The 22,359-nt window shown below is 44.2% G+C and overlaps 1 protein-coding gene across 1 annotated transcript in view; it reads right to left on the bottom strand.

Moving 5' to 3' along the window:
• ATP8B1 (ATPase phospholipid transporting 8B1) overlaps positions 1-22,359 on the bottom strand; it is a 107,329-nt gene that overhangs the window by 21,385 nt on the left and 63,585 nt on the right. The window contains exons 4-15 of the mRNA XM_070361593.1: positions 20,272-20,385; positions 18,784-18,882; positions 18,607-18,668; positions 17,296-17,368; positions 17,111-17,181; positions 15,235-15,317; positions 14,731-14,889; positions 14,479-14,567; positions 11,934-12,124; positions 8,514-8,722; positions 7,273-7,316; positions 6,054-6,210 (exon numbers count right to left, since the gene is read on the bottom strand). Coding sequence (XP_070217694.1) covers positions 6,054-6,210; positions 7,273-7,316; positions 8,514-8,722; positions 11,934-12,124; positions 14,479-14,567; positions 14,731-14,889; positions 15,235-15,317; positions 17,111-17,181; positions 17,296-17,368; positions 18,607-18,668; positions 18,784-18,882; positions 20,272-20,385 — 1,351 coding nt within the window. The remainder of the gene's footprint in view (positions 1-6,053; positions 6,211-7,272; positions 7,317-8,513; positions 8,723-11,933; positions 12,125-14,478; positions 14,568-14,730; positions 14,890-15,234; positions 15,318-17,110; positions 17,182-17,295; positions 17,369-18,606; positions 18,669-18,783; positions 18,883-20,271; positions 20,386-22,359) is intronic.

Below are 22,359 nucleotides of genomic sequence, written 5' to 3' on the forward strand. Positions count from 1 at the left end.
TAAACAACACTGAGAATTTTTAAGCCTGCTGTCACACGCATTACTCACTTGTTCTCTAAAAGGATTGTACCAGGTTATCTTCTCTCTAGAACCTTCTTTACCTTAGCTATAGTCTCCTAATTTAAAAAAATCTCAAAATGTATCAATCTGTTCAATATCTTGATTTTGAAAGTTAAATAATGGGAAACCACATTTATTTCACAACTTGCAAACCTGCTTCACAACAGAAGCGAACCTCTCAGTGCTGCGTGAAGAAGCCAGACAGCACAAGTACATAACCACCTAACTCCATCTACATGAACCCGCCGCAGATAAAGCTAACCCGAACTATTCAAAGTCAGGACAGTAGTCACCTCTGGAGGGGCAATGACAGAGAGGGAACAGGGAAGGGCGTCTAAGGGAGGTATGATGTTGTGTTTGTAAAAATCTGGGTGTTCATGACATGGGAGTATTGGGCTGGTGAAAATTCACCGAGCTATATGCTTATCTTTGTACGTCAGTAAAAAAAAAAAAAAAATTTATTTTAAAAAAGCTCTCCCTATCCAAGAGTTTGTGTTTTTCAACTCTTCATTCTTCCACCTCCAAGTAGAATGAAAAGTATGTCTATGGTCAGATGAATTTTCACAGGAAAAGGCATTTCATTTCCCACCACGGTTTGACCAGGCTGCAGCCCGCAGACGGGCATCTCTTTACACCGTCTGTCCACAGGGGAGGGCAGATGCTCCAGGGTGAAGGGCTGTGTGCTTAATCGCTCAGTCGTGTCTGACTCTTGGCGACCCCCTGCACTGTAGCCCAACAGGCTCCTCTGTCCATGGGGATCCTCCAGGCATTCTCCACTGGAGTGGGCTGCCATTTCCTTCTCCAGAGGATCTTCCCAACCCAGGGATCGAACCCAGGTCTCCTTCATTGCAGGCGGATTCTTTACCGTCTGAGCCATCGGGGAAGCAGGCTATCAGTAGAGCTAAATGCCCCATCCTCACATTCTCCTCCCTTGACAGACATACTCAGATGGTTCACTCTAAGCCAATATTCATCACTCCCAAATACTAATTAAAGATGAGGCTGGTATCTGTTTGTTCACCCAGAAAGACACACACCAGAAGTTACAAATGCACTTGCTAAATCCAGTCATTCTACAAACACACACACATGCCAGACGGTAAAATATTTAACCAGAGCTAAACAAGCAGCAGTGAGATCAGTCCCCTCCCATCGGCAGGTTTCTCTGGCGGGGATATATTACATCATACTGAAGGCAAACTTACTCCAAAAAAAAAAGGAACAGAATGATAAAAGGTGGTAAAGTTCCCATGAGTAAAGACAACCCTATCTGGAGCAAACACTGAAGTTTTTATCATTAAAAGAAAACCCTTCCATTTTCTTCTAGTCATGGAATCACAGGATCGCCAACTAACAGAGATGGGAGGAACTTCAGAGATCCGGTCCAAACTCCAACTTGATGTTTGCAGGAGGAAAGCCAGACTAAAAATTAACCCCAGAAACCTTTCCTGTAAGAAAATTCTGTATTTACCCCACACCAAGGCACAACCAAAGAGACTTTCTTTTTTCTTGTACAAGCTAATTTGTGGATCACAGAACTGATTCAAATAAAAAAGATGCTCAAACAACAAATCTCACCTCTTATTATCCTGATTCCATAGCTTTCTCTGGCTGATAATTCTAGTCACCAGTCTTAAAACAAGTTACCCCTCAGACTGAATATCCTCCTTGTTTGTAACTTGCTCGTCCTTCCTAAAGACTCCCACTAATCCAGGTCCTAAGTTTCCTTACTGATTTGATGTGTCCTAGCTCCAAACTTCTAAAACTTATCTCTCTGATCACAATCTCACGGTGCATCTGCACTTCAGGCCTTCAGGTGGAGACAATATCTCCAAGCCTTTCAAACTCTGGAGAGGGCACCCCACTCTAGTACTCTTGCCTGGAAAATCCCATGGATGGAGGAGCCTGGCAGGCTACAGTCGATGGGGTTGCAAAGAGTCAGACACGACTGAGCGACTTCACTTTCTTTCTTCTTTCTTTTCAAACTCTGTTCTCAGCCTCTGCAAGGGCAGGAGTCGATGATGTGTACACACACTTTCTCCCAGTTATTCAAGCAAACTCTAATCACAGTACTGCTGGGAAGGGATTTTACAGATATAATTAAGGTCCAAATCTGTTGACTGTAAGATAAGGAGATTATCTGAGTGCTCCTTAACTAATTGGGTTAGTCTCAAGTTCAGTCAGTTCAGTTCCTTTCAGTGCTCAGTCGTGTCTGACTCTTTGTGACCCCATGGACTGTAGCACACTAGGCTTCCCTGTCCATCACCAACTCCTGCAGCACACTAGGCTTCCCTGTCCATCACCAACTCCTGGAGCTTGCTCAAACTCATGTCCATCGAGTCAGTGATGCCATCCAGCCATCTCATCCTCTGTCGTCCCCTTCTCCTCCCCCCTTCAATCTTTCCCAGCATCAGGGTCTTTTCCAGTGAGTCAGCTCTTCGCATCAGGTGGCCAAAGTATTGGAGTTCCAGCTTCAGCATCAATCCTTCCAATGAACACCCAGGACTGATCTCCTTTAGGATGGACTGGTTACATCTCCTTGCAGTCCAAGGGACTCAAGAGTCTTCTCCAACACCACAGTTCAAAAACATCAATTCTTCTGTGCTCAGCTTTCTTTATAGTCCAACTCTCACATCCATACATGATTAATGGAAAAATCGTAGCTTTGACTAGAGGGACCTTTGTTGGCAAAGTAATGGCTCTGGTTTTTAATATGCTGTCTAGGTTGGTCATAGGTTTTCTTCCAAGGAGCAAGTGTCTTTTAATTTCAAAGTGAAGTGAAAGTTGCTCAGTCATGTCTGACTCTTTGAGACCCCATGGACTATAGTCCACAGAGACCCCATTCTCCAGGCCAGAATACTAGAATGGGTAGCCTTTCCCTTCTCCAGGGCATCTTCCCAACCCAGGGATCGAACCTAGGTCTCCCACATTGCAAGTGGATTCTTTAGCAGCTGAGCCACCACGGAAGCCCTAGTTCTCCAAAGGGACTGGCTTCTTCCCAGGGAGAGAGATTGAAGCATGAAAGGGGTGGATGGGAGGGAGATTCGCGGTTGCTAGTTTTGAAGACAAGGGGAACCATGATGCAAGGAAAGAGAGAGAGGCCTGTGGGAGCAGAGAGGAGCCCCAGCTGACAGCCAACGAGGAAATGGAGACCTCAGTCCTGCGACCCCAGAGCAATGGATTCTGCTCTCAGCTTGGAAGAGGATGCTGATCTCCGGACAACAGAGTGGCCGGACCTGGATTTTAGGGAGGTCCTTGGCAGAGAACCCCATCATGCCCTGCGCAGACATCTCATCTAAAGAGCTGTGGGTGAAGGAATGGATGATCCAAGCCACTGCGTTGTGGGCATCTAGTGTAGAGCCATAGAAAACCAACACAGCTGCTCCACATTCAGCCACTACTTGCCCTCCTACACATACTCAACACGTGGGCCACATCCACTGTCTGCTGAGCGTGCCTGAAAGAATTCAGTCCCTTTGTTGCTCACATTATGCATAATGACCGAAGAGCCAATCTCCACTCCTGTAAAAGCGGGAAAATGAGAGGGAAAGAGCAAAGGCGCACCAGCACGGCAGAGCGAGAGGACTCGGCTAAAATGAGTTTTAACCTGTCGTCCAAGCTCAAGGAGGTATCAGGTGCTTTCTGGGGCTGAATTTCTCAGCTGTAACATTGGGAGTTGTTATCCCCAAGGTCCCTTCCCACAGACCCTTTCAAGGTGCTTTTATTGGTCAAAGACAAAAATCAGTCTCTCCTTTACTTCCTGTGCTTAGAAATCCAACTGCCCTCCACTTTCAGCGTCCAGAGCAATTTGCCTGTGATGTGCTGCATGGGGCAAGATGCCTCAGGGGTACAATTCTGCCTCGGTGGACAGTGGGACAAAGAGCTGCACACTCTCAGGCTGGAAAGGCCTTTGAACTCCAGCCCTCCTCCCGTGACATGAGGAAACCACTGCCCAGCAGAAAACGCTGGTCTGCATTGTGTGTTATGGCAAGAACCCAGACAGGGACGGCCCACCTCCAGCACAGAGCCCAGGACTCTTCCCATGAAATCCCAGCGGAGAAAGAAGGAAATGGAGACCGCAGATGTATACACACTTGCTTAAGTTGGCAGGTTAACTTTCAAAATAATACCATCATACATGCCAAAAAAAAAAAAAAAAAGTAGAATAAACTTACCAATGAGCCAAAAACTAAGAGAACCCAGTTGCTTAAAAATATCATACTTGATTTTTATCATATGAGTAAAATGTGCTTAGCTAGTCAAACAGATTTTGACCTCTGCTTCAGTTATTTGTGACCTGATCTTACCCTTTTCTATCTCCCTGCTTTGGCCTGTTAATAGCCCCTTCCATGTATCTACCCAACCTGAATTCTGCTGTTATCTCAGCTTTATTGCACAATTAGATTCATCCTTGGAGAATGAGTGTCTTTGAAACTTGCTGCAAGATACACATAGCATCTATAGATTTAGTTTTTTATGTCTCCTCTGAAGAGTTCATCCTCTACATATGAAACCTCAGAATCAGAAAACAAGAAGGGACATCCGTTCCTATGCTGGGTTGATTGAAGTGGGGAATAAGTAAGTGATAGTCACTCAGTTGGATTTGACTCTTTGTGACCCCACAGACTGTAGCCTACAGGCTCCTCTGTCTGTGGAATTCTCCAGGGAAGAATCCTAGAGTGGGTTGCTATTCTCTCACCAGGAGATTTTCCTGACTCAAGGGTCGAATCCTGATCTCCTGCCTTGCAGGCAGCCTTTTCACCACCTGAGCCACCAGGGCAGCTCAAAGTGGAGAATGCACATGACAAAGGGGCACTTTTGGCTCTTTCCAGAATGCACGTATGTATTTATGTGAGGCATCACCGTGTGACTAGGCGATAAGATGCCTAGCTGGCACTGAAGCCGGACCATCTTGCTGTGACAGCGCTGGCACAAGCTGCACTTAAGAGTTTTGCAGACATGGCATCAACATAAATGTCCGCCGACAGATGAATGGATAAAGAAGATGTGGTGTGTGTGTGCACACGCACTGGAATACTGCTCGGCCACAAAAAAGAACGAAACAATGCCATTTGCAGCAGCACGGGTGAACCCGGAGGTTATCATACCAAGTGACGTAAGTCGGAAAGAGAAAGACAAATACCCTGTGGTGTCACTCACGTGCGGGATCTAAAGTACAACACGGACTTATCCAGGAAGCAGGGGCAGACTCAGAGAGAGAACGGACTTGCGGGTGCCGAGGGAGAGGGAGTGTGGCGGAGGATGGATTTGGAGTTTGGGGTCAGCAGGTACAAACTATTCTATAGGATGGATATACAACAAGGTCTGATTGCATAGCACCGGGAACTATATTCAATATGCTATGATAAACCATAATGGAAAACACTATGAAACATAAAAATGTATATACCTGTGTAACTGAATCACTTTGCTATACAGCAGAAATTAACACAACAGTATAAACCAACTATAATTTTCTTTAAAAATTAACAACAACAAAAAAAAGAATTCTGCTTTTCAGAATTCACTTAATTTTCATAAGTCACTTAATTTGGAGGTATCTGGGTTCTGTGGAGGACTTGACGACGGTTGGACTGCTATCCATTCTGTCCTTTTCTCCAGGTGCAGGGAGGAAGGAGGTGGGGATCGGGTCTAGTTGTTTTGTCTGCTGGCCTTCTGGGTAAACAGACCAATGACATTTGCTAGGAAGAAGAAGCCTTACATCCGAAAAGCCTTCTGCAGGATATCTATGGCAAAGACCTACCTATGGGAAATAGAACCCAGGATCTAGAAGGCAAGTCTCCCTGGAGGATGCCAAGTAAGCCGTGTACTTCTCTGGGGTATAAGATGAAGATGTGAAACCTAACTGAAACGCCTCTAGTTCATGCAACTCTTCATATGCATTCAGGTCCCAAGCACGAGTTCACGGTCAACTAAAAACAAACAAAACAAAAACTGGTCTCCGGTGTCCGAGATGCGACAGCCACACTCACCGTTGAGCCTGTCCGCCATGACCGTGTGGCACATGGCCAGCAGGAAGAAGAACTGCTGCACCTCCGGCTGCTTCCCCGACTGGATCTGCTCAATGAGGTAATGGTCGTAAAATTCAAGCTTCCCATCGGCAAACGCATTCCAGCTAAAATCCACTGGCTGAAAGAAACGGAGAAGGAAAAATGGTCGTTTAAAACAGACGACTCGGGCTTCACAGATGATACGAACTTTTCTCGGAAGCTGTGTCTTCATCCAAACATCACCTTAGGATTTTAATATGTTCTGAAGTGTCAAGAGGCTCATATCTGTTTTAACATAGCCTGGTGTGAGTCGAATTGTGTCCCCACCAAAAAAGATGGGTTGCAGTCCTAACCCCTAGTATCTGGTAATAGGACCTTCTTTGGAAATAAGGTCTTGGTAGATGTAATCAAGAGGAAGTTTATACTGAGCACAAGGAACTATACTCAATACTCTGTAATAACCTAAATGGGAAAAGATTTTGAAAAAGAATAGATACAGGTATATATTAAATAACTGAATGACTTTGCTGTACACCTGAAACTAACACATTATTAATCAACTATGCCCTAATATAAAAAACAAAAAAACAAAGATGAGGTTAAACGGATTAGAGAGACCCTAATGAGTATGGTGGTTCAGTGGTAATGAGTCCACCTGCAATGCAGGAAATGCAGGAAATGTGGGTTTGACCTCTGGGTCAGGAAGATCTCCTGGAGGAGGGCATGGCAACCCACTACAGTCTTCTTGTTTGGAGAATCCAATGGATAGAGGAGACTGGTGAGCTACAGTCCATAGGGTTGCAAAGAGTCAGACATGACTGAGCGACTGAGCACACACACAGCACACATGCACACAATCCAGTGACTGGTATCTTTATAAAAGGAAGGAGATCTGGACACAGACACACAGGGAGAAGGAGGCCATGTGATGACAGAGGCAGATCTGAGTAATGTGTCTGCCAGCCAAGCGCCCAGGACTGCAGGCAACCAACCACCAGAGCCCAGGAAGAGGCAACGACGGATTCTGCCCCAGAGATTCCAGAGGGAGCGTGCGCCTGCTGACTCCTCCATTCAAACTTCTGGCCTCCAGAGCTGTGCGGGAATACGTTCCTATTGCTGTAAGACACCTATTCTATGGGAGCTTGTTACAGCCCAGGAAAGTCATACACACCCCAACGGCTTCGTCTGTGAAAGGACTCACCTCTATTTTGCTATGATTATTCTGAGAAGCATCTCGATGGTCTCCTGGGAATAAACAGGACAAAACAAATTGAATCAATGGGTCTCATAGCCCGTCTGGGAGCCCGTCAGCAGAGCCCCTTCCTCAAGCCCTCAGCATCTCACCTTCCTCACTGACATTCTGTGAATCTGCAGCTCACAGCAAAACGTTTCCTCCAAGAGGAAATTTATGATGTTTTCATAGCTTTTAAAATAATTATATGTTTTTAAATATTTAAATGTTAGGGGCATCCACCTTGAATGCAGCACTAGCCTTGTTATTTTTATAAGTATATAGCACATTTCAGAATATTAGAATGGAAATCAATTTTTAAAATATAATTGTGATGAAAAACAAAGCTTACCATCTCAACTACTTCGTTGTTTGTTTTCTGGCCGTGGCTCGAGGCTTGTGGGATCTTAGTTCCCTGATAAGGGATCAAATCCAGGCCCCCAGCAGTGGAAGTAAGGAGTCCTAATCACTGGACCACCAGGGAATTTCATCTCAACTATTTTTAAATGGACAGTTCAGTGGCACTAAGTACAATCACTCTGCTGTGCAGCCTTCACCACCATCCATCTCGATGGCTCCTTCATCCGTGAAAGCGGAAATGCCGTTTTCATTAAACACTAATTCCTCATTCCCTTCTTCCCCTAAACCCTGGCAATCACCATTCTACTCTCTAGCTCTCTGAATTTGACTTCTCCAAGTACCTCAAAGAAATGGAATCATGCAGTATGTTTCCTTTTGTGTCTGGCTTATCTCACGTAGCATAATATCCTCGAAGTTCATCCATGTCGTAACGTGTCACAGTCTCCTTCCTTTTCAAGACTGTATAATATTCCGCTGTGTGTACACATCACATTTTCCTTACCCATTCGTCCACTGATGGACACTTTAACTTACTACTGCACCTTCCCTATTACGAATAATGCTACTACGGACACGGATGTACAAACACCTGTTCGAGTCCCTGCTTTTGGTTCTTCTGGGTGTGTAACCAGGAGCAAACTTGCTGGATCATGTGGCAAGCTAACTTTTTGAGGAATGTATACCTAATTCTGACTCCTCACCTTCCCACATGTGTGGTCTCAACGCACCAGTGATGCTGCTTGAGAAACTTCACCAGAATAACCACCAGAGCTTTGCACTGGGGGGGACCACTCCAGGGAGGCAGCCGCTGGTCGCACACATCCAGAGATGGAGTAACAGCTTCTGCTCACCGTAAATTTGCCCATTGATGCAGCACTTCTTAAAGGTCATGACGTTCTGCGTGAGGGTCCCCGTCTTGTCGGAGAAGATGTAATGGATCTGCCCGAGCTGCTCATTCAGCGTGGTGGTTCTCGCCTTTGCAGGCGTGTCCTTCTCAGGATAGTACATCTGCAGATCCCAGTTGATGAAGTAACTTTGGCCAAGACGAATCACCTCCACACTAGCAAGATAAAAGATTACTTTCGATCGAGCCCTCAGATACGAGTGGCAGGCAGTGGATTTTGTCCTCGCTTTGCGATAGGAGCAAGCTACTTATCTACAGGGAGACCAGCCCTGCAGTGACCCCTGTGCCCAGCCTCTGGGTTCTCCTGACCAAACACATCTTTCTCCAGCTTCAAGGTCAAAGTGTCCTCTCGAGATGATTTCCTACAAACTCCTGAGCACATCCAGCCATGGAAGCCTCTGTTCAGAACACACAGTCCATGCAGGTGACATGGTAGCTAACACTGCAGGGGGTACCCCCCATGGGACAATTTTTACTCTCTTCTCTCAGTCCCATCACACCCAGGGACGATGGAAAGGTGTGTTCAACTCTGCCCTCAATCGGAGGCAAAAGGAGCGAGAGTTCATTAGGTTATACACCCCGTGTGCTCTCAAGTAGCACACAGGACTTTTGGCAGATAACCCACAAGTTGTAACTGCACACTGTTAAAAAGTAAATTCTTTTTTTAAACATTTTTTAATTGAAGTACAGTTAATTTACAGTGCTGTGTTAGTTTCTGGTATATAGCAAAGTGATTCAGCAATATACATTTTTTGAGGAACATGTACATATATATATTCTTTTTCAGATTCTTTTCCATTAGAGGTTATTACAAGATATGGAATATAGTTTCCTGTGCTAAACAGTAGGTCCTTGTCATTTACCCATTTTGTGAGTGAAAGTGTTAGTCACTCAGTTGTGTCCGACTCTTTGGGACCCCGTGGACTGAAGCCCACCAGGCTCATTTAATTCTCTAGGCAAGAATACTGGAGTGGGTTGCCATGTCTGTCTCCAGGGGATATTCCCAACCCAGGGATCAAACCTCGGTCTCCTGAATTACAGGCAGATTCTTTACCATTTGAGCCACCAGAGAAGCTTATTTTGTATATAGTCCTAAATTCTTATAAGATTATAGAATGTCCAAAATGCAATACTCTAAAAGGATCATTCCTACTTGAAAACTATAACTGACTAAATTTATCTCAGTTTTAAGGAAGGTGCTTACACATCTAGCCACTGTTCAGTGGGCAAAGGATGTCTGTAAAGAATGGAACTAAACAGATGGAAAAATAACTCCCTTCTTCTCTGCTCCCTTATATGCTTCGTGAGTGCCTAGAATTACCAGACATCATCCTAGGTACAGGGGATACGTCAATAAACAAAAGAGACAAAAATCCCTGCCCTTAAGTAAACATATACTATATTAGATGGTGAGAATCGTCTGTAGAAAATCAAAGCACCATAAAGACAGACAGAGACTGACAGGCAGAAGAAGTGATGTTTAAGACAGAGAGGGTCAGGAATAGCCAGGGGTATAAGGTGAACTTTGAGCAGAGATCTCAAGGAAATCAAAGAGCAACCATGTAGATATGGAGGGGAAAGGATATTCCAGGAGAGGTCAGAGCAAGTGCAAAGGCCCCGGGGCAGGTGCTGATACTGCTGAGACATTCAAAGAGGCTCAAGGTGAGGGATCCTGGGGAGTGGTGGAGGTGCAGGAGGTCACGAATGGGTATGCAGGGCAGTGCAGTAGGTCCCATGGGCCTGTGGGCGCAGTGTGACTACAGTGGGTCTATTCTGAATGAGACAGAAAGCTACTCTGGGGCTAAAAGCAGAACAGAGATACTATCTGAAATGACCAGACTGACGGATGCTTCAAAAGGACCTTCGCTTCCAAGAGAAACAAACCAACAAAAAAATCATATTAATCACATGACATGACTTTTTAAAACCTAAAACTCCATATACAGTTTATGTATAATATACATGTGTGAAAGTGTCAGTCACTCAGTCATGTCCAGCTTTTTGTGGCCCCATGGACTGTAGCCTGCCAGGCTCCTCTGATCATGGAATTCTCCAGGCAACAATACTGGGGGCTTCCCATGTGGCTCAGATGGTAAAGAATATGCCTGCAATGCGGGAGACCCAGGTTCGATCCCTGGGTTGGGAAGATCCCCTGGAGAAAGGAATGGCAACTCACTCCAGTATTCTTGTCTAGAGAATTCCATGGACAGAGTAGCTGGTGGGATACAGTCCATGGGGTCACAGAGTCAGACAGGACTGAGCAACTAACACTTTTACATTTAAGAACACTGGAGTAGGTTGCCTTTCCCTTCTCCAGGGGATCTTCTCGACCCAGGGATCGAAATCAGGTCTCCTGCACTGCAGGCAGATTCTTCACCATCTGAGCCACCACAGAAGCCCTAATACATATGTACAAATACAGAGAAAATAGTCTGTATAATAGTTCCCCTAACAAAGGTAAAAGTCATCATAGTTTTTTTTTAAAGTAACTGCAAACACACAGGTCCCCAGGGCTTTACTTCACATGAAAAGAGTGACAGTAACTACAGCTAATAAAATTAAAACTAAAACAAATGCACGTGTAATAAAATTAAAATAAAGCAAACGCTTCTAATTACAGGTGTGCATGTAGTCTTATGTGCCTCTGGGCTATTACTTATTGGAACCAAGAGCAGACTCTGGCTGCTGGGTATATTTCAAGGCACAATTTGTCTCCCAGTCGTTTAAAGTTCAACTGACCAGAGACAGTGAAACTTGATATTAAAAAAGGAAAAAAGGAAAAAGTAGCAGAAAACAAGGTGATGACCATCTATCAGACATATGACCCTCTTCTATTACTCTTTTATCACAGTTGGGGTTGAGATGAGAAAGAAAACATTTTGAGAGGCGAAATGTGGGAGGCAGCATTCAGGAAGCCCAGGGAGTTTTACAAGCTGGAGATATACCAGGTAGTAATATAGAAGATACAGAAAAGAGGTTAGGATGCCTCCGGAAATGGAGAACAACTAAGTTATTCCATGACATTCTAAATCTTCATCCAGCTCTTTCTGATGCTTGAGCTTGAGCTTTGGAACCCAGTCAGAAGAATCCTGCCAAGAAAGTGACTGCAGAAGTGGAGTTTGACCTCTGAACTCCAGTAGCTTTATCTGTCAAGAGGTCAAGATACAAGATGCTGTGCCTAGCACAGGGCAGACATGCAGTGTTAATTTCCTTTGCCCAGATCACCCTCAATTCTGAAGTGAAAGCTCTTTTCTTATTTGTTCCTTATGACCTTTAAAACAAGTATCGCTAAAATTGAAGGTGCTGAATTGGCAAGGTGTACCAAATTCTTCCTTAAAGCAGAAGGCCAAAGAGAAGACAGCCTTACCTGACATAGAGAGAGATGGGCACCAGGGTGTTGAGAACAATGATGTAGCCCCAGAAATTCAGGAATCCACGGTAGGAGGGCGTAGAGTCTTCTCCATCATAGAGGTACCAGGAAAAATTGCCAACTTGAGCTTCCCAGTAAGCATGGCCGATGGCAAGACCCGCAGAAAGCAAGATGAGAACAACAAAGATCTGAAAGACACACAATGGTTAGGTTTAACTCTAAGGACACATTCCCGATCCCATGCATTGTATAGATTCTAATTTACCTTAATACTTTACATGTGTATGATAATTTAGTATGCTGTAAAAGCAACACAAAAGATGCTGATGCTGGCAAGATTGAAAGCAAGAGGAGAAGGGGACGGCAGAGGATGAAATGGTTAGATAGTATCACTGACTCAATGGATACAAATATGAGCAAACTCTGGGAGACAGGGGAGGACAGAGTCCATGGGGTTGCAAAGAGTTGGACACAACTTAGCAACGGAACAGCAACAACAAACACACTTAAAATAGAGACACTGCCATAACAGCTCCTTGAGGAAGACTCTGCTTCCACTGCAGGGGGCGCAGGTTCGACCCCTGCTCAGGGAACTAAGCTCCCATATGCCCCATGTGGCAAGGCCAAAAGGTAAATAAACAAACAGAAAGAATGCTTTCAAAGCCTATTTATTTCTGTGGTTGATTAATTTATCCTACCTACCATGTGCAGGGTAAGGTTTTATTCCTAAAATTATCTTTCAGAAGAGAAGGTGGTGTTTTATATTCAAATCCTTAAACATTCTCATAATATGGGACATTATCTCAACAACTTTTCCTTTGAGCAATAACATAATGTTTGGGGAAGATAACCTTACTTTAGCATGAACAATTTCAAAGAAGGCAAAATTGGGATTCTTATAGAAAATGTTCGATGGAAATGATTAAAAAAAAAAAGAAGAAGGCAAGGAAATTTTATGCAAATTTGGGTAATTATTCCTGAAGGTTTAATGATTACTTAACATTTAAGATCCTTTAAGAAGCAATACAGTAAGTATTCTATTGTGAAAACTGAGTGTATACCTAAAGAATGAATTAAAAAGTCAACAGCCCTAGGGCTATTGGGGTATTTAAGGTAACTGCGAACACTGGGTATCTGTGAGGAGGAAGAAAATTTCCAAGGCAAATTTAAATCTCTGGACACAGATTCTAAAAGTGCTGTATTTCAAAAGAACTGGGCACAGAGGAGAGATGACAAACTCCTTGTGAGGGCTCCAGCCACAAGCAAGACAGTGACATGGAGGATGCACCAGAAAAGTTCAAATGAAGATTTCATGAAATGTGAGAGCAGGGAAAAAAGAATTTTTTCTTAAATTAACACATTACTATTATATGCTTTTGACCATATAAAGTATTGGAAGTATTATGAGTCCCTAAAATGTTTTGTGTTCAAATTAAACTGGATCAGGTAAGATGCTGGAGTAGAGGGACAGGGACGTTACCTTTCTCGTGAACACATCAAAACTAAATACTTGAAAAAAAAAACCCTTACTGGCAAGTTGGAGGACTGTCTAATGTTTAGGGCCCCTCTATGTGCAGAAGAGTGGACACAGCAGGTTTAAGACTTCCAGCCTTGGAAGCCTGTTTACACAGCGGGCTGTTGGCTGGCAACAGGAAACAGATTTTGGAAGGGCTTCCTGGTTCCTTATTTCTTATTCTCTGATAAGAATGACTCATTGTGCCCAGCTGTTTGTATAAAACAATATGGTTTATACTGACTACCCAGATTCCTTTAAGGAGTCTGGGATTTTGGTACACGCCAGGCAGACAGTGCCTACATGGCCAGACCCCAATAAAACCCAGGTAATGAGTCTCTAATGAACTTTCCTAGAGAGCCAACATTTCACATGGGCTGACACAGATTGTCACTGGGAGGATTCAGTGGGTCTGTTGTGAGTGACCCCACTGGGAGAGGACTCTTGGAAGCTCATCCCTGGTTTTCTCTGCCCTTTGCCCCATGAACCTCCTTCCTTTGCTATCTTGCTTTGTAATAAGCGATACTTATCATAATAAGTCCTAACTATGAGAACAATTATAGACTGAATTCAAGTCTTCCTCATGAATCATCAATACTGGGAGTGGTCTTGGAGATAGATCTTTGACTCATCTTACACCTAAACTTGCCTTATATTTGGACTTACACAGTATATTTTGGGGGATAAAGGTTTGCTTTTAAGAGAACTATCCCTGTGGGAAATTAACAGCAGTAAAATCAATCCTACATTGACTTCAAGGGCTTATCTAAGACTCCCTAGTTTCCCAGCTGATGACTCTATAGGGTGATCAACTCAGGTATCAACTCAGGGCACCCTACCACTGGGGTTCACATTCCCAGAGAGTCTCCTATTAGAAATGCGGCATTTCTGAGAAGAGGTGCGGGACTCTCCTCCCCCACCTTGTGAATTTTTCTACTTGGCCCCCAGAGGTAAAATTTCTTTGCATTAGAAAAACGTACAAGAAACTAGAGCAAAAGATAGCACTCTACCAAAACAGCAAATAAATACCGTATAAACCATGTAGTTCATCAGGTAATCGATTTTAGTTCTTTTAAATCTGGTTTTCCCACTGTTCTTCATTATTTTAGAGTCAGCACCTAGAAAGAAAAAATTCAATCTGATCAACAATTGGGAAAATCAGTTCACTAGCCTGTCAATAAAATAACTCTCTTGGGTTTCAACAGAGAAAGGACAATCAATTTCCTCATTTACATCTTTAATGAGCCTACAGATCAATTTCCCAAGAGACTTCAAAAGTACCTGCAAAAATGACCAGTCCATGGCAGAAATCGGTGTTCCTGATGACGCAACCACGTAATAAAATTTTATCAGCATCCAAAGGAAAACTTGTGTTTTTCCAAAATAGTGTTCCTGTAAACTTATCTAGTCGGTTATTCGGTTCCTCACATTCAATAAAACCTTTTAAAAGAGATATGATTCACATAAGTACTCACTTATGAAAGATTTTCTGGTTTTAATTAAAATGCAGACTGAATCAAGCAATGAAAATTTAATACAAAGTAAGACATGTTAGGGCTTTCCTAGGGGCTTAGTGGTAAAGAACCCCCCCGCCAATGAAGGAGACGCAGGCTTGACCCTGGGTCGGGAAAATCCCCTGGAGAAGGAAATGGCAACCCACGCCCGTATTGTTGCCTGGAGAATCGCATGGACAGGGGAGCCTGGTAGGCTACAGTCCACAGAGTTGCAAAGGGTCGGACACAGCTTAGTGACTAAACAACAACAAAAAGACATATTTGCACAAACCATCAAATGTTGCCAATGAATTTTCTTCTTGGAGATATTGGTGTGTGATTTCAAGTGCCATTTTGAACTTTAAGTTGGTTTCTCTAAAGGGAAAGCAAAAAAGAATTGCATGAACAAATTTCAGAGTTGGAAAAGGAATATAAAGAACACTGTACGAAGTAACATTAGGTATACCAGGAAGTGAAAGCTACATAATCAGCCTTCTCTGTTTTCAAACTCTCTGTTCTCCTTGGAACTTCAGCTTTGGATGAAGTTATCCTCTGAACTAGAAAAAAACTCCTGACCCAGGAAACATTGGCCCCCTTTTACTGTCAGTTACCATGAGGCAACCTGGGTAGGCCCGAGGCACCCAGAAGCTTCCTGTCTCTCCCCTTACTAACTTAAGCCTTACCACCCGCCAAGACTACCAAACTGCTACTTAAAACTTTCTTTCTAACATTTAATCACACTAAGATAATTCTAGGATACGTATTTGTTACAGAAAGGGTCAAGACTCTATCAACTTAATATTGCCCAGAGTGAATAACCGGATCCTTTGAAAGATGAATTCTATCTAAGGAAGGAGGTGGTCACCTTACCCCCAGTACTGAGCACATTCCCCGCCCCCCACCACACACACAGTGGAAGGCAAAAGACAGGCAAGAGGACCCCCAGGGCCAGGCTGGGCGCGTGCACTCTGGGGAGCAAGCCAAGCCTCCTGCAGCGAGTCACTTATTTCAAGCCCCACGAAGACCGACTGGGGATTCCCATCTACTAAGAAGTGGACCAGTAGTTCTCAACTCTCCACTCTGTGTGCTCCGACAGGGCACGCTAGGAGTTTCTATCTTTGCAAAACTTCAGGATCTCTCACTTGTGGGAATAAGAGCTGTTTTACAGTTTAGGTTGAACGATCAACCGACTGACTTATAGACCTTGTTTTTACTTGGATGATCTCAGTCTCCATAGAAGCTTATGCTCATTGTGGGTGTGAGAAAGGGGTTGATGCCAAGAGAGGAACACAGGCAGCAGCCCTGGGGGGTGAGCAGAGGGGAGCAGCGCCCCAACTCTGCCACCCGGTGTGTGATCTTGGGCGGGCTACCTCTCCTCCAGGGCCTCAGTTTCCTCACGGGTTACGTCAAGGCGATAACACACATCTCATAGGGTTGCTGCAAAGATTAAATGAGCAACTTCCCTGATGGTCCTGTGGCTGGGACTCCACGTCTTACATGCAGGGGGCCTGGGTTTGGTCCCTGGTTGGGGAACTGGATCTTACATGCTGCAGCTAGGACCCAGTGCAGCCCAATAATAAGAAAGAATACTGATTTTTTTAATTAAAAAAAAAAAAAAAGATTAAATGACCTACCATGTAAAATTAATGCAACCCAGCCGGTATTCCATAAATGTACTGAAAACTGGTCAAAATGGTCCAAAAAATCCTTTCAAGTGGTAGCATAGTAACAAAAACCAGCAAAGGGAGAAAACTGTCTACTGGCAGACTTTAAAAATCTATTTTTTTCCCCCCCGAAATAGTTACTAGCAGCCGTTTGTCAGTCTGACACTGCTCAGCAGCTGGTAAAGGGCTCAGGCACACATTCTGTAATCAGAGCTTTACTTTCCCTGAAAGATAGGCGCGCAAATACAGAATAAGGTAAAGAGAAGCTGGTCTACTAGGGAGTCGGACCACTGCCGTCTTCTTGCTCGTCCTACCAGTTCTGACTAGGGAAAAAAGCAAAGACAATGAGAGGCTGGTCTCCTATAAGGAGAGGTTGCTGGGCATCCAGCGGGTAGAGGTAAGGTCAGACCTCAGGGCTTCCTGTCCAAGTGCACAAGTTTCATGTAACAACGGTCAGCCTTCCAAAGGTGAGCTTCCCAACCTGCCCGCCTAAGACCCACTCACCCATCCAGTTCGGCCGTTTCCACGTAGCAGAGGCTGTTAGGTTCGGAGCTCGACAGCAGCAGGATGTCAGCCTGTTTGAAACAAAACACACCAGTAACACAGAGACCCCCACGCCCGAGGCTGAATAGAATGCCAGGTCAGATGGAAGGATAAGGAATGGGACAGCAGTGCTTGAGCCCACTTACTGGGATGAAGTCATTTTTTTTCAGGCGAATGACATCTCCGACTTGAATGTCTTTCCACTTGGCAACTTTGAACCTGAATGTAGAAAAGAATGATAGTTCAGTGGCACTCTTCAAGTTACTGGCAGGGGATTTGGATTATGCTGCCTGGGAGCCAAAAATTCCGGGAAAACATGTACATCCCAGGGGAAGGTCAGCCAGCTGATGATTAAGGGGTCATGAGAATCATCTTCTCCTCTGGAGGAAGAAACAAAGGCGGTGCTAACTTTGATGCGTTCCTTTCCATCCTGCGTTGTATGATCGGGGGTCAGTGGGGGCACCTTAAATGTGCAGGAAGGAGACACGTGCCACCCCTCTGTTTTTGCTCATGTCCTGTGTTCCCAGCCCCTCGGCTTCCTTCCACTCAGTTATCCATCGCCTGCTGATCCCAGGAGAGGGAAGCATTATGGACCCCACATGGCCATCTGGAATGCTCATGATACTTTGGTTTTTATACACATTTGGCTGCATTGGGTCTTAGTTGCAGCACTCGGGATCTTTGATCTTCGTTGCAGCATGCGGGATATTTAGCTGTGGCATGCAGACTCTCAGTTGTAGCATCTGGGATCTGTTTCCCCAACCAGGGATCAAACCTGGGTCCCCTGCATTAGGAGCCCAGAGTCTCAGCCATGGGACCACCAGGGAAGCCCCCAGCTCTAGTTCTTAACTTGTCTCCTCTCTAGTGTTTAAACTTATCTTTTTAATGAGTGTATCACTTTTCTAACAAACCTCATAAGAATATTGATAAAATAAAAAGATTGCTTCCTTTGGTATTAAATTCTCCTGGAAACACCCATTTGACTGTCTAACATACGAACATTTTAAAAAATTTAAAATATAGTATGGCAGACCTCAGAGATACTGCAGATGATGAGATTTCAACATAACTAATTCTAATAAAACTCAGCTCATAACAAGAAAGATGAAAACAAAATGCTCTGAAAGCCCAGCAAAGGGAGAGACTACTGTAGCTGGGGATTCCTGAAGGGTTTCAGGACATTTGGGCAAATCGCTGGGGGAGAGCGGAGATGGGGTCGCACACTCCAGGCTGAAGGAAACCCAGGAGGATTGAGGACTCAGACCTCCAGCAGGCAACTGCCTGGACTCCAACCTGGGGACAGCCTCGTCTCGGTAAGTGGAGAAGGCCTTTATAAGGAAGAGGTTCACGCGCTGTTAGACTTCCAAGTTCAACTAGTTATCTCTAAGGTTGCTTCTAGATGTATTTGTATATTACATCCTTGGATGAAAAGTCACACGTTCAGAAAGGCACGGTACCTGCCATCCTTAATGACTTCACACGTCCTATTGTTGACTTCCTTGTCCATTTTATGGCGCGCCTTGAGAGGAGGGATGGGGAAAGGTTATTTTAATCATCTCAAAACGGCCAGTATAAATGCCACTAGAAAATAACGCTTGCAGCGGTGAGGAGGCGGTTGCATGAGCAATCCTTACCACATCATCCACAAGGTCTTTGATGGCCGTGACGCCCAGCACCACAAGCAAGGGCACCAGCGTGGTGTACCATGCCAGGGTCGAGATTTGAGGGATTGCCTGAAAGAGATTGAAAAATGGCAGACATGTGTGCCCAGGAAGACATGGCAGAGCTACAGGCAACTGCTAATGTTAAGTCTAATCGCCACCATCATCCAGCTGGCATCCTGTATAGCAGGCATGGAAAAGTGCCAAAGCACCCAGCTAACCCTTCTCCTGCCTCTCTCTCTAGCTTCTGGCTTCCTGGAACAGAGCCTAGAGACAGAGACACGTTACAGAAAAACCCACACGAACTTTTCGGCCAACCCAATACTAATCTCGCAGACTACAAGAATTACATGAAGGAACAGTGCAAGGAAAGGGCTAAGGCTGTTACCAGTACCCGCACCTGGATCGCTGTGCCTTCAGGAAAGATAATCAAGGTGTGGGGAGATGGGGGAAGGAAGTTCATGTCCCACGTTACTGTGACTATAAGGCAGAACGCCCCTTTTCCTTCTGGAAGGAAGGAAGGGAAAGTGGCCCACTCGTCATGCAGCAGCACTGTAAACTTGGCAGTGTTTCTCTCTACACGAGCCTGTCTCTAAGGCCCCGCTCGATAAGACCACGCCTTATGATCAAGTCAGCAGGTCTCAGATTCCTCTAAACCTGTTGAGGGTCTAGCTCTCCCTTCTGAGTCTTCCCTCCACCCATGCGCCTGCCATCTCCACTCAGACACACAGGTTACAGTTTCCCAAAACTATACTGGGCGAATCCCAGCAGGTGAGACTATTCTCCAAATCAAACGCTTGACATAAAGAATCTGATGAAACCAAGTGGAGATGCCATCCTTTGTAACCAGCACTTCAAGTGCTAAAGGTGGAAACTCTGAGTGGCAACTAGAGGGTATATAGTTTCTTTGATCGTAAAACAGTTCCTAGACAGATAAAAGTAATGCTCTCTAGATTAAGTGGACTTCTTGCCCCAAGTAGGAGGAAAAAAAGACCTTTCCAGTGTAAAACCAGATCAGAAAAATAATTATGAGAATTGTGAGCAAAATCCTAATAAAAATCAATAACCTTTTGGCAACTAAATAAAAAATAAAAGCCAAGCATAAAAAATAGATTTAATTTTAAGGTACAACTGTTTCACAAAGTGAACATTTGAACCTGACTCACTTTAGGAAAACCAGTTTTAACAATGACATCAATATGTTTTAACTGACATCAGTATGAAACTGAACTTTTTAAAATACAGAATTAAAATAACATCCGCATTTGCTCAGGTTCATAACACTGTTCATGAACTGATTCTGGGTATTAGTCACACTGTCTTACATCCAGAACCCAGATGACCGTATAGAAAACTTTCAAGATTATTTGTATTTTATGTACAATTCAAACACTAACAATCTGAATGTTACTGAGTCATTGTAACTCAAAACAGATTTAAGATATCAAAGGGTATTATTACCTGTAAGATGAGAAGGACCAGGAAATAGAAATTGGCCGCTCTCTTAAACTGCTCAAACAAATTCATTGGTAGAAAGGTCAACGCATTGTACTTGTATGTTTTAATTGCGTTATTCTGTTGGAAAAAATGAGAAAATCATTCTAAACGGTCCCACATTTACCACAATACACGATGTATGAAGTGAAAGTGAAAGGCGCCCAGTCGTGTCTGACTCTTTGTGACCCCATGGACTATACAGTCCATGGAATTCTCCAGGCCAGAATACTGGAGTGGGTTGCCACACTCTCCCCCAGGGGATCTTAGCAACCCAGGGATCGAACCCAGGTCTCCCGCATTGCAGGCGGATTCTTTACCAGTTGAGCCACCAGGGAAGTCCAAGAATACTGGAGTGGGTAGCTTATCCCTTCTCCAGGGGATCTTTCCGACCCAGGAATCTAACCGGGGTCTCCTGCACTGCAGGCGGATTCTTTACCAGCTGAGCTACCACCGAAGCCCAGACAAAAATCAGCCCTGTGGCCTACAGGCACACAAGGCTATAATTTGTTTGAAAGATACTGAGATTTTCTTTAAGTTTTTACTTCTAACTGGGCCTCAAAATGACGCCTTGGAGGCTTATGTCAGAGTCACAAGACACAGAGATTTCACCTCAAAGGTCTCTGTGGCAACTCTCACTGTGACCAAACAGATCCTGCTGTTGGGTTCCTTGATCCTTAGAGCCTCTTAGAAAACAGGGCAAAGATGAGGAGAAAATGAGACGTGTCAACATGGGTGGGAAAGGAACATTCTTGTAAGAGCAATGGAGGGTGTGTAAGAGTAAAAGACACAGGTGTTGGTTGAATTGTGTGCCCCCCAAAGGTACAGTCAAATTCTGACCCTGTGACCTGCGATGGTCAGCTTACTGGCTTGGCCAATAAGTTCGTTTGGGTTTCCCCATCAGATGGGACAGAAAAATCTGAACAAACTTCTTGGCCAACCAAATATTAGAAATATGGTCTTTGCCAAGGTGATCAAGTTACAGTGAGGTCATGCTGGATTAAGGTGGATTAAGGCCTAATCCAGTGATTAGGCCTGCTGGCCTTTGTAGAGGAAAATTGGGCACAGAGAAACATACAGGGAGACAGAGACTGGAGTGGTGTGTGGCTAAGGATCACCAAGGTCTGTTAGCCAGAAACCAAGGAGAAATCTGCAGCAGTCTCTCCCGCGGATCCCCCAGAAGGAATCAGCCCACTGACACCTTGATTTTAGACTTTGGGCCTTTTCAAATTGTAAGAGAATAAATTTCTGTTGTCTTACACCACCCAGTGGGTGGTATTCTGTGGAGTAGTCCCAGGAATCTAACAGACAACATTTCAGCCCAGACTTAGCTCATGTTCTTTATATTTCAATGATAATAAGCATTTTGGGGGCGAAAATATCTTCAAAGTCTCTGAATCCATCACAGGCCAAGGATGGAGAGATAAATTACCAAGATTCCTTTCGAATTCTTATTGCTGTCAAAAAGCGAGGCATCTGTGATATTACTGTATGCTCTTTTATAAAATTTTTTTAAAAGAGCTCTGTATATTCAGAGGGAAAATTTCAATCAACTTTGTTTTGTTTCACACTGTCCCATACACCCTTAGGGAGGTCATCTTAACGCAATGAGAAAAAAGGACATTCTAGGAAATCTAAAATAAGACACCAATGGGCCTATGTGTGACCCGGAAGCAGACTCACAGACATAGAGAGCAGACTTGGGACCACCAGGGAGAACGGACTGGGAGTGTGCAGCTAGCAGATGGAAACTGTTACATACAGGATGGATAAACAACAAAGTCTTATTCAATGTCCTGGGATAAACCAGAATGGAAAAGAATTTTTTAAAGAAATATATATATATATGTATAAACTGAATCACTTTGCTGTACAGCAGACATTGATACAACATTGTAAATCAACTATACTTCAATTTAAAAAATGACATTCTAGAGAACTAACAATGACTGTCAATGGCCCCAGGCCAGGGGTTACCTGGAAGGCAGGTGTCACACAAAGCGAGTAAGCATCATGGCTATTGGGGGAAAAAAACTGGCTTTTAATAAAGCTAAC

Source organism: Bos mutus, chromosome 24 (assembly GCF_027580195.1).
Source record: "Bos mutus isolate GX-2022 chromosome 24, NWIPB_WYAK_1.1, whole genome shotgun sequence".
NCBI classification, from domain to species: domain Eukaryota; kingdom Metazoa; phylum Chordata; class Mammalia; order Artiodactyla; family Bovidae; genus Bos; species Bos mutus.